General features: G+C 36.1%; 2 protein-coding genes across 2 annotated transcripts in view; both read right to left on the bottom strand.

Annotated features, from left to right (window-relative positions):
* Nucleotides 1-431: 431 nt before the first annotated feature.
* Nucleotides 432-3993, bottom strand: LOC110456105 (cholecystokinin receptor type A-like). The gene has a single exon (XM_021506661.1). The coding sequence runs from the start codon at nt 3289-3291 to the stop codon at nt 1939-1941; it is 1353 nt and encodes a 450-aa protein (XP_021362336.1). The 5' UTR covers nt 3292-3993; the 3' UTR covers nt 432-1938.
* A 1906-nt stretch (nt 3994-5899) lies between these two features.
* Nucleotides 5900-14999, bottom strand: part of LOC110456106 (coiled-coil domain-containing protein 167-like) — a 12537-nt gene continuing 3437 nt past the window's right edge. The window contains exons 2-5 of the mRNA XM_021506662.1: nt 12535-12863; nt 11609-11706; nt 9570-9622; nt 5900-6032 (exon numbers count right to left, since the gene is read on the bottom strand). Of these exons, the coding sequence (XP_021362337.1) occupies nt 5926-6032; nt 9570-9622; nt 11609-11706; nt 12535-12555 (279 nt within the window). The 5' untranslated portion in view covers nt 12556-12863 and the 3' untranslated portion in view covers nt 5900-5925. The remainder of the gene's footprint in view (nt 6033-9569; nt 9623-11608; nt 11707-12534; nt 12864-14999) is intronic.

Here is a 14999-nt window from a genome sequence, read left to right as displayed (position 1 = left end):
AAAACTGACAGAATAGGACCACTAGCTACAGCATCAAAAACTTGACGTAATTAATTTTGCGCGCTGGTTTGTTGGTGAAATGAAAAAGAGGCAGCACCTGACAATAATGAATGACAGTGTATCTTAATTTATATCCAGATCTAGTAGCCTTATAGGCACTGATGTAAGAGGCAAAAACAGATTATTCAAAAATCATTTTTTATGTGGTATACTAGATATAATCAACATATATTTGCACTGATTGTCCGTCATGTTGGTATATATTAACTCGGGATTTGATATAGTGTTGACCATGTCCGTCGCGTTCCGTCCCATCCCGATTCAATGTAAAGATTTTCGTCAAACTTTATACAAAGGTCAAGTATGAGTATACCTCCGACATCGTTGTGTTTCAGGGTTCCAAGGTCAATGCCAAGGTCACGGTTGCTATATATAGAAAATCCTCAATCGATTCATTGTCATCACTCTAGCTACTTCATTTCTTAACAGATTTTGATGAAAGTTTATACATCGAAACCCTCGGACATCGTTTTTGTATTTCAGGGTTCCAAGGTCAAGGTCAAGGTCACGGTTGCTATATATAGACAATCATAAACCGATTCTTTAACATATTTGATGAAAGTTTATAAACAGAAAACCTCGGATGAGTTTATGTTTCATGTTTAAAGGTCAAAGTGGTTGTAACTATTTATAGAACATCACACACTGAAACTAATTTCACGTGGCGGCGGGGGTATTCACGTCTTACAGACATTTTCTAGTGGTTTTATATTTCTCTACCCTCGTTACATTTTTCATCACATTACACGAACATTAGTTGATAGATTCTGTAATAGATAAAGTGCCGTTAATGTCACCCGACTAGTTTTTAGGTCCATGTTTGTCTCGGTCGTTTACTTTATTAGATGTACACACATGGTATGGTATGATTTATGAATTGCAGTGTGTTATGAATCGTGTATACTATCAGTTATGTATGTAAACTTTGAATGTAAAACCCCATTCAGGAAGTCGACAATCGTTGCCATTAGAACTTTGGCGTCAATCTTTTCCTGTTGTCTTTTTGTACTAAAATTGAGATCCAGCGCTGCACTTATGTGCATGCACTTTAGTATTAGAATCTCACCAAGTGACGTTTTAATCGCCGACAATAACATTTATGTGTGTAAAATTAAACAGTATTTTAACCACCACCAAGTGTGGAAGTTGAGGTATTACATGGTATTTAATACTGAGGTTTATGTGGTGGAGTTTTGTTTTTGTATTTCGATTAAGGCCAGTCGACAGTGCAAGTTTTTTGGCGTCAATTGTGGTGCAAATTCGAATGTTCTATTTACAGTAAATACAACCTTAAACGTTGACCTTACTACATGTAAAGCAATCCTAAAGCAGCCTATTGTACAAAAGGGAAACCGTGTACCACTGATATTTTAAAACCTTCTTGTTAACAAACACAAATAGACAGTATAAACATCGTGTAAGTCAGCGAAAAGCCTCATATAAACACTTCGCTGATAGTGCTTTGTAAACCTGTATACAAATGCACTAATTTATTTCTCCCACACTTATCTTTGTAACGATTTAAACTACCAGAACGCTATATACAATTCCAATATAAAGCTGTCTTTACGTCCTATAGAAAAACGAACTAGCGCACGGCACGGTAAGATTATGATTTACATTTAAAATTTATGTTGGATGCATCTACCTTTACACAGGTCCCGACACGAGTTGCTCATTGATCGTTTTAATTAAGTGAAGTAATACATAGTATCCACCGATTTACCACCCCATATAATCTAGTAACACGGTGTATCCATGATCGGATACCAGAAAAAAGTGCTGGCAATATCCTTATGATACTGACAACTACTAGTACATAAACTACCAAAACCACTCCTATCTATGATTTGATAGTGATGCTTTAAAGACAAGTCGTTAATGTCTAATGACACGTGTTTTTCGTGTAATCAAACACGGACACAAAAGCCGTTTAGCTTTTGATCTGAACCTGCTGTCGAACAATCCGTAGATGAAAGGGTTGGTCACGTGATTAAGGAGGTACATCCGATACAGGAAGTAGCACACCTGCATCTGTGAGTTTGACAGCGATCCCCAGAAGTCTGGTTCGAACGACTCCAGTAACATAAGTACCACACGTGGCGTATACGACACCACAAAAATCAGCGTGATCGTCATGAACATGTACGTACAGCGATGTACACGAAAGTGGTTATAAACACGCTCTCGTTGTAGTTTTTCACGTATGCTTTCAATATTTTCACGTAATACATCAAACGAACGTCTTTTTATGCGTTTTTCTTTCTCATCTTTTAGCTTTTCTTTTGTATTTTTTCTTTCAATAACATCAAAGTCGTCGACTGATTGTTCTTCCAGATCCGATTCCGGAAATGATGGCTGGGATTCTATTTCCGTTTCTTGCGTTGTTGGGTAACTATTTGAACTTTTCGAAGGTGGTGCTGTAGAATATTCTTTTCGCATCGTGACCTTGTCTTCAGAATCATACGACATAGATGAGTTCGACTTGTCAGAAGGTTTGCTTTTAACGTGCTGCCTTTTTTTCTTGTACGTAGATTTTCTGTGACGAAGAAATTGATGATATATGGCGCGTGCTATGATGCCGTATAGCACAGCCATTGTAATAGTCCCAACGACTGCTGTAGCAAACAACATGATGTTATAGATGACGAGACCTTGAACGAGATGTTCATCGTCACTCCGCTTGCCACACCTAACACCTGTGACACTCGCCAACGTATACAACTGGATCTCGCCGTAAAACAAGACGGTAGGACTCGATATGAGACATGCACTCACCACTGTCATTACAAGGGCTATTTTCTTCCACATAGAAGTCATCTGAGCTTCAAAAGGTCTGCAAACCTTGAGATATCTCTGCAGGCCGATCACAAGCAGTAATAGGCTTGACGCAATGGTCGTTGCCTCGCTGAGAAACCACAATGTTTTACAGAGCGTATCCCCGTAGTATATAAGAGGTAGAATGTTGAGCGACATCGCAAAACTGGCTCCTATGGCACAAGCCAGCAGGTCGAATATTGCGAGGAACGGTATGAAGAAGCGGTTGTCACGTTTGGTCTTGAGTTTAAAAGAGTAAACATATATGACGAGAAGGTTACCAAACAACCCTGCAAGAAGGTAGACTCCGAGGACCACATCGTTTGGGATCAGGAGGCGAGCCAGGTAGTTACTCCCAAGTCTACCGTGGTCGTCACCCGACCCAGCAAGCACTGGCGGTGGAAGGGCGGCCATTCTCACAAAAAACCTATTTATGACTCCGGTCCATTTTGTTTATCTGTTATTGTCACCAAGCCACATTAACACTGTGAATGTAAATATCACTTACATCGACCACGTCTTCCGGTAAAGTCAGTCACCGGAAGTCTATTTCCGGCGACGACCATTCATCCATTGTACATTGCAGAAGACAGCATTTTTACATGCAGGTCAATATAACAGATATACAACATCGTGTTTAGTCAGGTATCTTTATATCAGTTAGTCATCACGGATCAGTACATGTATGTAGTAATAAATAGGACAAACAAGAGGACAGCGGCCACGGGTAAGCTGACCCTGTTTGTGTGCAGAAACTTTAAATCGACTATAAAAATATATTATCAACATTTCATAAAAAATGCGAAAATAAGCTACAGGAATTTATAAATTGTGTCATGGCTAGGTTTAAAAGCTTCTGACCACATGATCCCAAAAATGAGCAGAGATATCTCATTTGACCATATTTGATCGTCTTTTACCAAAGCAAGCGACAAACTCTGAGCACCATTGTTCTTTATAAAATATTTGAAATTTTCCCTCCCAGCCTACAGAACAAATAGTAGACTAGTCCCATCAGTAACAACAACGGTGTCAATATCACAGGTTCATTAGCAGTTACGGTGCCCATATATAGTGGTAGGTAAGGTAGACTAGTCCCATCAGTAACAACAACGGTGTCAAGGGGGCAGGTTCATTAGCCGTTACGGTGCCCATATATAGTGGGAGGTAAGGTAGACTAGTCCCATCAGTAACAACAACAGTGTCAATATAACGGGTGTATTAGCCGTTACGGTGCCCATATATAGTGGTAGGTAAGGTAGACTAGTCCCATCAGTAACAACAACGGTGTCAATATAACGGGTTTATTAGCCGTTTCGGTGCCCATATATAGTGGTAGGTAATGTAGACTAGTCCCATCAGTAACAACAGCGGTGTCAATATCACAGGATCATTAGCAGTTACGGTGCCCATATATAGTGGTAGGTAAGGTAGACTAGTCCCATCAGTAACAACGGTGTCAATATCACAGGTTCATTAGCAGTTACGGTGCCCATATATAGTGGTAGGTAAGGTAGACTAGTCCCATCAGTAACAACGGTGGCAATATCACAGGTCCATTAGCAGTTACGGTGCCCATATATAGTGGTAGGTAAGTTAGACTAGTCCCATCAGCAACAACAGTGTCAATATAACAGGTTTATTAGCGTTACTGTGCCCATATATAGTGGTAGGTAAGGTAGACTAGTCCCATCAGTAACAACAAGTGGTAATATAACGGGTTTATTAGCCGTTACGGTGCCCATATATAGTGATAGGTAAGGTAGACTAGTCCCATCAGTAACAACAACGGTGTCAATATAACAGGTTTATTAGCCGTTACGGTGCCCATATATAGTGACAGGTAAGGTAGACTAGTCCCATCAGTAACAACAACCGTGTCAATATAACAGGTTTATTAGCCGTTACGGTGCCCATGTATAGTGGTAGGTAAGGTAGACTAGTCCCATCAGTAACAACGGTGTCAATATCACAGGTCCATTAGCAGTTACGGTGCCCATATATAGTGGTAGGTAAGTTAGACTAGTCCCATCAGTAATAACAACAGTGTCAATATAACAGGTTTATTAGCCGTTACGGTGCCCTTATATAGTGGTAGGTAAGGAGGCCTAGTCCTATCAGTAACAACAACGTTGTCAATATAACAGGATTATTAGCCGTTACGGTGACTATATATAGTGGTAGGGAAGGTAGACTAGTCCCACCAGTAACACCAACAGTGTCAATATGACTAGTCCCATCAGCAACAACAGTGTCAATAAAACAGGTTTATTAGCGTTACTGTGCCCATATATAGTTGTAGGTAAGGTAGACTAGACCCATCAGTAACAACAAAGGTGTCAATATAACGGGATTATTAGCAGTTACGGTGCCCATATATAGTTGTAGGTAAGGTAGACTAGTCCCATCAGTAACAACAACAGTGTCAATATAAAAGGTTTATAATCCGTTACGGTGCCCATATATAGTGGTAGGTAAGGAGGCCTAGTCCCATCAGTAACAACAACAGTGTAAATATAAAAGGTTTATAATCAGTTACGGTGCCCATATATAGTGGTAGGTACGTTAGACTAGTCCAATCAGTAACAACAACAGTGTCAATATAACGGGGTTATTAGCCGTTACGGTGCCCATATATAGTGGTAGGTACGTTAGACTAGTCCCATCAGTAACAACAACAGTGTCAATATAACAGGTTTATTAGTCGTTACGGTGCCCATATATAGTGGTAGGTAAGGGAGACTAGTCCCATCAGTAACAACAGTGTCAATATAACAGGTTTATTAGCCGGTACGGTGCCCATATATAGTGGTAGGTAAGGAGGCCTAGCCCCATCAGTAACAACAACAGTGTCAATATAACGGGTTTATTAGCCGTTACGGTGCCCATATATAGTGGTAGGGAAGGTAAACTAGTCCCATCAGTAACAACAACAGTGTCAATATAACAGGTTTATTAGCAGTTACGGTGCCCATATATAGTGGTAGGTAAGGTAGACTAGTCCCATTAGTAACAACAACAGTGTCAATATAACAGGTTTATTAGCAGTTACGGTGCCCATATATAGTGGTAGGTAAGGTAGACTAGTCCCATCAGTAACACCGACAGTAACATGTTCTTCCAGTTCTCCTTCCGTAACTTACTCAGCTCGCTCTCTACAAAACAAGTGCAAAAATGTCACTTCCGGTATTAAGACAGCTAACAAACTGTCACATGTTCATGGTTGGTAGCCTTGTCTGTGAATACACCTATAGGTATAGGTGTATCGACAAACGAGGCTGATACATGCGCACTTTTCTGTAAGAAATCGCATTGAAGGAACTTCCTGCTTTGTATAGCGGCTTTTATCCAGGTATGAAGAATGTGAAGCGGTGTTCTTGACACAATTGAGCTTTTCTCCCTCATATTTTCGTTTGGCAAAACAAGGCTGATTTTCAGAATTTTGCTTCCTATGCTATGTAAACAACATTTTATTTCAGCCTCTCTGATAGTGATTTCGCCTATATAATTATGATTTCGCCTATATAATTATAAGTAAGTATTTCGAGATGAGATAATCTCATTTTCAAACCAACAGTTTGCTTCGGTAATTTATAAGTTTATATTTCCAAAATATCTTTATATCTCAATCGAAAAGTAACCTTAACTGGGGGACTTTTATTGAAAGAATGGGTAGTTCAGGATAATTATCTCTACTTAGATTTCATGACATGAACAACCTTTTGTCTATAAAACAAGACCTGCAACGCAGAACATAGGTTTTTAATGCCATTTTGTTTTTGCGTATAAGAAAATGAGAGAGAGAATGTCAGTTGGTGTTAATAAAGCTACATGTATTAAAAAGAAGTTCCCTCAACACGACTTCCTACAGAAAACGCACATGCTCTGTTAAATGTCATGATCGCTTCCCACACAAAACAATAACTGCCAAATGTGATATCAAAACAAGGAACTGTTAAATCTTACTGTACACATAATACAATGAACTGTCAAAAGTCACTTTAAACACAAAACAAGGAACTGCCGAATGTCACTTAATGAACAAAACAAGGAACTGTCGAATGTCAATTAATGAACAAAACAAGGAACTGCCGAATGTCACTTAATGAACAAAACAAGGAACTGCCGAATGTCACTTAATGAACAAAACAAGGAACTGCCGAATGTCACTTAATGAACAAAACAAGGAACTGCCGAATGTCACTTAATGAACAAAACAAGGAACTGCCGAATGTCACTTAATGAACAAAACAAGGAACTGCCGAATGTCACTTAATGAACAAAACAAGGAACTGCCGAATGTCACTTAATGAACAAAACAAGGAACTGCCGAATGTCACTTAATGAACAAAACAAGGAACTGCCGAATGTCACTTAATGAACAAAACAAGGAACTGCCGAATGTCACTTAATGAACAAAACAAGGAACTGCCGAATGTCACTTAATGAACAAAACAAGGAACTGCCGAATGTCACTTAATGAACAAAACAAGGAACTGCCGAATGTCACTTAATGAACAAAACAAGGAACTGCCGAATGTCACTTAATGAACAAAACAAGGAACTGCCGAATGTCACTTAATGAACAAAACAAGGAACTGCCGAATGTCACTTAATGAACAAAACAAGGAACTGCCGAATGTCACTTAATGAACAAAACAAGGAACTGCCGAATGTCACTTAATGAACAAAACAAGGAACTGCCGAATGTCACTTAATGAACAAAACAAGGAACTGCCGAATGTCACTTAATGAACAAAACAAGGAACTGCCGAATGTCACTTAATGAACAAAACAAGGAACTGCCGAATGTCACTTAATGAACAAAACAAGGAACTGCCGAATGTCACTTAATGAACAAAACAAGGAACTGCCGAATGTCACTTAATGAACAAAACAAGGAACTGCCGAATGTCACTTAATGAACAAATCAAGGAACTGCCGAATGTCACTAAATGAACAAATCAAGGAACTGCCGAAAGTCACTTAATGAACAAAACAAGGAACTGCCGAATGTCACTTAATGAACAAAACAAGGAACTGTCGAATGGTACTTTAAACACAAAACAAGGAACTGTCGAATGTCACTTAATGAACAACACAAGGAACTGCCGAATGTCACTAAATGAACAAAACAAGGATCTGCCGAATGTCACTTAATGAACAATCAAAGAACTGCCCAATGGCACTTAATGAACAAAACAATGAACTGTCGAATGTCACTTAATGAACAATCAAGGAACTGCCGAATGTCACTTATTGAACAAAACAAGGAACTGCCGAATGTCACTTAAGGAACAAAACAAGGAATTGTCAAAAGTCACTTTATGCACAAAACAAGGAACTGTCAAATGTCACTTTAAACACAAAACAAGGAACTGTCAAATGGTACTTTAGACACAAAACGATGAAACTGTCAAATGGTACTTTAAACACAAAACAAGGAACTGTCAAATGGTACTTTAAACACAAAACAAGGAACTGTTTAATGTCATTTTATACACAAAACAAAGAACTTTAAAATGCCAATTTCTACAAAAAATAGGAAAAGTTAAATATTACTTCATGCACAAAACAATGAACCTTCAAATGTCACTTTATGCACAAAACTAGGAACTGTCAAATAACACTTTATATATATTCTAAACAAAGATCCTTCAAATATCACTTTTATATACAAAACAAGGAACTGTCAAATGTCACTTTATTCACAAAACAAGGTATATTTAAGTGTTTTTTAACGAAGAAATATACAAGGTATATGTCTGACCGCTGCTGATAGAGGCTGGAAATAAAAGACTTTTAATTTTTAAAATAAAAAAAAATAATTTTAAAAAAATGAAGGTTTTTTGGGACTATGCTGATGGAAGGTATACCTGTGACCCCAGGTTTTGTTGTGTATATGTCAGATTTAAAGTTCTGTTCTGTTTGTATGTCTCATGAACAGTCGTAGTTCAAATTTAAATACTGATTTAACATATATTTCTTTATAAATCAGTCTAATTAAGCTGGAACAGTTGATATTGACAATATGCATACGTGTACATTTGTAAAATCTATTTTTTAAATGAAACTGATTATCTTAAAATTAAGTAAATTAAATAATTTTAATTCAAATTTGTTCTTGTAAGTTCCAGTTCTTGCAGGATCAAAGGTAAATCCCGAAGTTGTTGAACGTTCCAAACTTACAGGAATGCCTTTGCTAAAAAAATCCCATTGGAAAACATTGCTTGTATGAGAAAAAATTTGTTTCAGAAATCTTTCCATAACTTTAACAATGCTTTCAAATGGAAAATCTTTTAAGTTAGGGAATGTAGGCAAAATTGGGGTCTGGTATTCCGTCTTTGCGTATTGCAGAGTTATCTTCTCTTGGGAGCAGGTATTGATTGTTACGTCACTTGTTTGTGAGAGAAACGTCATCAATTTTTGAGAAAACGACGTAATTTTCGCACACAGACCAATGCCGTAACAATCAATACCTGCTCCCAAGAGAAGGTAACTCTGCAATACGCAAAGACGGAATACCTAAGGCTGATTCCCTGAACGCACACATTTAGATATAGATAAAGTACATATATGATACAAACTATAAGTACTCTCCCTTTGATGTTTCTACCTATTGCTCTAAAGATGTATGCGTTCAGGGAACACCCCCTAGGTCCCTTGGCAATTATACCTGCTATGATACTTACTATGATTTGTCAGTGTCTTTTTTACTCGTTTGGCCTCTTCCTTTAAATCATTTCTACAAAAACAGGGAAACAATGCAATTATAACTCACAACTAGCACAGTCATCATGTCAATAAAGCACACACTAAATAAAAGCCATTCAAATACATTATTTTAGTAATTATATATCAGGACACATATAGCTTCTTACTTTTTACTAAACTGCTTTAGCATTTTTTCTTAATTATTAAATTTTATAGAGTAGGCCCCATCCCTAGGGCTAAATCGTACCATTTTATTGTTTAAAGATCTATGGGCCATTTTCATACTTTCTTAGTGTCATAAGGCATATGTCTTAAAGCATTATGTTCATGTAAACTAAAGTATAAGATCCCTTCTCCACAAGGGATAGATTGATCCACAGATTATCAAATTCACTGCTTGGACAAAGTAACATTGGACGTTTATTAATTTTAATTTTCACACCATCAAAATGCCTACCCACGATAACAAACAAAAAAATTCAATTGAAAAAATATTTTCTACCGAAAAATAAACAATACTCAAAAGTTTATAAACTACAGTAAACCTATAAACCATCTGGGGTATGGATCATCAAATGATGATGAAATTCATGAAGCACCTAAAAATCTATCCATCTCTGAAGGTTATTTGATTCTAGAATATCTAGGCCGAAAAAAGAATTTTGAAACTTTCACTAATTTGACCGTTTTGGGACCCAACTCTCTGGCCCCTGGGGCTGGTTACAATATAATTGATATTTTTATTTGTTGTCTGTCATTTTATCTTTGACTGTGAGGTTAAGATGACGATGACCTAATCACAGTACACTGCACCTTCAGGGGCTCTAAGTGTGCATGCACTTGAATGGTTTTTAAATTATGGTCTGGACAACATTTTGTATGGAAATTTGCACTTATTTGACCTTATGGTGTATGTCGTGGTGACAATGACCTAATGGCAGTGCATCAGACAACCTTTGGGAGAGGTGCAGTGATACTTCGATTTTTATTTAGATACCTATTTTGGTTTGAAAATTACAACACTAGCCGACAAAATTTTATTAAAACAACCAGTTTAATACAATATGTCTCCATTCATTCAAAGGGGAAACATACTAAGAATTAAGTCATGATTAGGATTTTGTGACTTTCAATTAGCTATCAGTAAAGACATTGTTGAAGCTTAGACAGGGGAGTTACAGGTAGTTGACCTTTGATCTTGAAATTAAGTTTCATCAACCTGTACAATAACAAAAGAAAATTAAAGACAGGACATAGAAAATGTATAGATGACATGTAATATATAGACTTGTGAAACAGTTTATGAACAGATATAGAGGACAGATCTCATAAAAACTACAGTGCATATGCCCATTTTGATGAGGCGACTAATGACGCCCTCCTCCCAATCAGTATGCAGCCCCCCATCTTCCCCTGCAGACTCAGATGTTTTCTTCTGCCTTCTGCCTAGGGGACAATTGAAAAAAAAAACCTGAACTGCTGTCCCCATTGAGAAATTTGGGACCTCTATGTTTTCTTCTCTCCCTACACTTTCTTTTTTGCAGTGTATATATCGAGGCATCAATCTTCATTGGACTTTTGCTTTTCAAAGACTTATATATGTAAAACTCAAAATTTTATAAAATATTATGTGTAAATGATTAACAATGACAATGACAAGTTTTTATTCTCGCAAACTGGTTACAGTGTAGATAATTATATACATATATATAGTACAGTTTACATATAAATCATGGTGTTAATGGCCAGTGTTAATTCGCTCAATTATATGCTTAAGGAATTTTATAAGTGAAATTAGTTCTTCATTATTGACATAATTAAATAATGTATTAAACTTTAAAGTACTAGGACTTTCAAAATAGTATCTCGACATAAATTTTCTTCTGTTTTGCACTATCTGGTGGTCATTACAGTTAAATAAATAATGATATTCGTCTCCAATTTCATTTAGGTCACAAAAAAATACATTTTCTATCTTCTCTTGGAATGTTATTCCATCTACCACAGTGACACAGACCTTTCTGGGTCAGTCATGTCCTCCTTTAGGCGCAGAGAACGCTCAATCACATCCAGCCGGTCTTCACATCCTTGAATCTCGGTCTCTACTGCTTCAATCTGGCAGGTCGTAATCATAAGAATGATTTCAGCAACATCATTATTCTAAACACATTTCTCTAGCATTGCACAATTGAAAGAACATGCAACATTAACTATTACACTCGGACTTAGTTACTATTGCTAGTACCCGTAATTCATCTGTTATAGGTCTACACTTAAAAAAAACACAAACTTGGTTTTATAAATTTGTATTGTAAAATAGGAGTTATTATTTAAGCTTTTTCTTGACGTTAAAGGGGAATAACTCAATTATTTACCAGAAAGCATCAGTTTATTTGGTGATCTCAAAGCTGTTCTCATATCATCAATTATCCATTATAATTGATTAACATTTACAGGACAACCTTATTTTTGACCATATATATAGTGTATATAAATAATTCTATACATTGTATAAACTGTATGGAATTACATGTTACAATGTATTTAATATAGGAAGTTCATTTGCATCATGGCTATGGAAATCATTCCCACAATAATGTCACCTAACAATAAGATAGTATGAAAGATTTTTTTTTTTATTATTGTTTAACCACATTGTTACGGTGTTGGAGGGGCGGCCGTGTTACTAGGATATCAAAACAAACCAATTGGATGCTTACACAGATAAACTCTTACACAGATAAACTCCCTTCCTAAACCACAAAGTAAGAAAGTGAGGGAGGGGAGGGTACATGGCCGGGGGCCTGGCTTTTTAGCCACAGAAAGAGAATTGGCGATGTGTTAGGCTCTTAACCGCAATTCAGTGACCATCAGAATAACACAATGGCATGTAGGCGTATTAGCATGTACATGTGTTCAGTATATTTTGCTTACTCTACCTACCTGTGTCGCTACAGTCGTCATAATATCAACACTATCGGCCAGCAGACAGAGCAGAGGAAAAGTCGACACGTTGTTTTTATTTACACCTCAGTTGCAATGGAGCTTACTTAATGCTAATCCATTCAAACGTTGTTGAGACCCGAGGAATACGTCACACAATAGGAGCGTGACTGGTCTGTATCACCACAGTATAGGAACTCACACTACAGATCAGCACACATGTAGAACTTTCCACCCAGAACTGGATATATCCCACCGGGTTGACGTCAGCCGCGTGCCAAGCCATGTGGTGTGACAGGCTGCATGGTGCAAGTTCTTCCCTAGTTAACCTACATGTTGCCATGAAGAAGGAAAAAGTGCCTCTATGAATGCGAAGATTTTGAAAGGAATTAAATGTCGTGTGCTTTGGGAGGAAACGGAGATCATGTCTGCGAATGGCGAATAGAGAATATATTTAAGAATCCCGTCCCTCCGCCTAAATATGTAATGAGGCATTGTTGTTACTTCAGATTTTTTGGGATAATATGAAATTTTGATTTTTTTTGATTTTTTTTTCAATGGAACAAAATAAAACAAAATACATTTTATTTGATGCTACAATGTTTTTTTTAGAAATATAAGACATATATAATAACAATGTCAATATTGATGAACAACACAGAAAAAACTGAGTAATTTTCTAACAATAATACTAAAACAAACAAAAATGCCCGTTACATGAATCAATAAAATTCCGAGTGCCAATGCAACACGTTTAGGACAACGAAAAGAAAATATAGGTGACAAAAAAATAAATATCTTGCGGACTTATTTGTTATACAAGAAATAAAGATACAAAAAAAAATGAACAAAAAAGAGAGACAACTCTTACATTTGTCCCAATAATAATTCTAAATCCCAAAAAGTCATATATACAATTTACAACATACAATATAGCACTTTTTATATACAATAATAATACAGTAGGCATTACCAACCAATACAATTACCTCAAATGTAATAACCCATATAAAACAAAATTGCACATTGTGTATGAATAACATTTTAACAAACAATGTACTTTACTGTGTCATAGCAAAAATGTCACAATGAACAAAGTTTAACATACAACAATAATACATTTCTACATAATGTTCAAACAACATACCATGTTGTGATATAAAAAATCACACTATACACAACAATAATACATTTCTACATAATGTTCAAACAACATACTATGTTGTGATATAAAAAATCACACTATACACAACAATAATACATTTCTACATAATGTTCAAACAACATACTATGTTGTGATATAAAAAATCACACTATACACAACAATAATACATTTCTACATAATGTTCAAACAACATACTATGTTGTGATATAAAAAATCACACTATACACAACAATAATACATTTCTACACAATGTTCAAATAACATACTATGTTGTGATATAAAAAAATCACACTATACACAACAATAATACATTTCTACACAATGTTCAAATAACATACTATGTTGTGATATAAAAAAAATCACACTATATACAACAATTATACATTTCTACGTAATGTTCAAATAACATACTATGTTGTGATATAAAAAATCACACTATATACAACAATCATAACTTTTACATTTGGAACAAAACAATAATAAACTTTCACATTTTGTACAGATAACAACATACCATATTGTGATATAAAAAATATCACACTATATAGCAATAATAAACTTTGTCATTATATACAGATAACAGCATATATTGTGGTTTAACAAATATCACATTACACAACAATAATACACTTTTACATTATTATGTACAAATAACAATATACGATATTGTGGTATTAAAATATCACATTGTAAAAATAACACTGTTGTATGAAATAAAAAGAAAAAACTTGAAATATAGTAATTTAATAACAAATATAGAATTTAATCCTGACTAGTGTGATTTATAAAATACTTCCCAGGCCAAAATGTCTTTCCTGTCGGGTATTGCACAACCGTAGCCTAGTACCGCATTCCTTATGAACTACCCCCGGCTCGCTACCTTTTCCTCACTACCCAGGTTCGAATTGGGTAGCTTGTTTCTGCTGGTGAAGGTAATAACTCAACTCCGGGATGTAATACAATAACAGTATTTATTAACAGAAATACATGAAGCAATGAAACATGAACAATACAGGCCTAGATGAGAACACGTAAAACCCCTTACAAGTTGCCGAGACGACCCCCCAACCCTACATAGTACTAGGCTAGATACAAGATACAAGAATTTTTATTTAGAGTCGTGTTTGTAACAATGCAACTTTAGCTCAGAAGAGCTATTCTTACGACTATTTTAACAATCATAATTAATAGAAACAATAAAGTATCACAAAGGTAGCATGCATCACAGATGGTTGAATAAAAGGTAAAATAGCACGGTACTTAAAGGTCATGCGAACATAAAGCTCATGCAGCATATAAA

The sequence above is a fragment of the Mizuhopecten yessoensis genome, unplaced genomic scaffold (genome assembly GCF_002113885.1).
Source record: "Mizuhopecten yessoensis strain PY_sf001 unplaced genomic scaffold, ASM211388v2 scaffold8517, whole genome shotgun sequence".
In the NCBI taxonomy this organism is placed as follows: domain Eukaryota; kingdom Metazoa; phylum Mollusca; class Bivalvia; order Pectinida; family Pectinidae; genus Mizuhopecten; species Mizuhopecten yessoensis.
The sequence above is the reverse complement of the archived record's forward strand: the minus strand, read 5'-3'. Positions and strand labels throughout refer to the sequence as shown.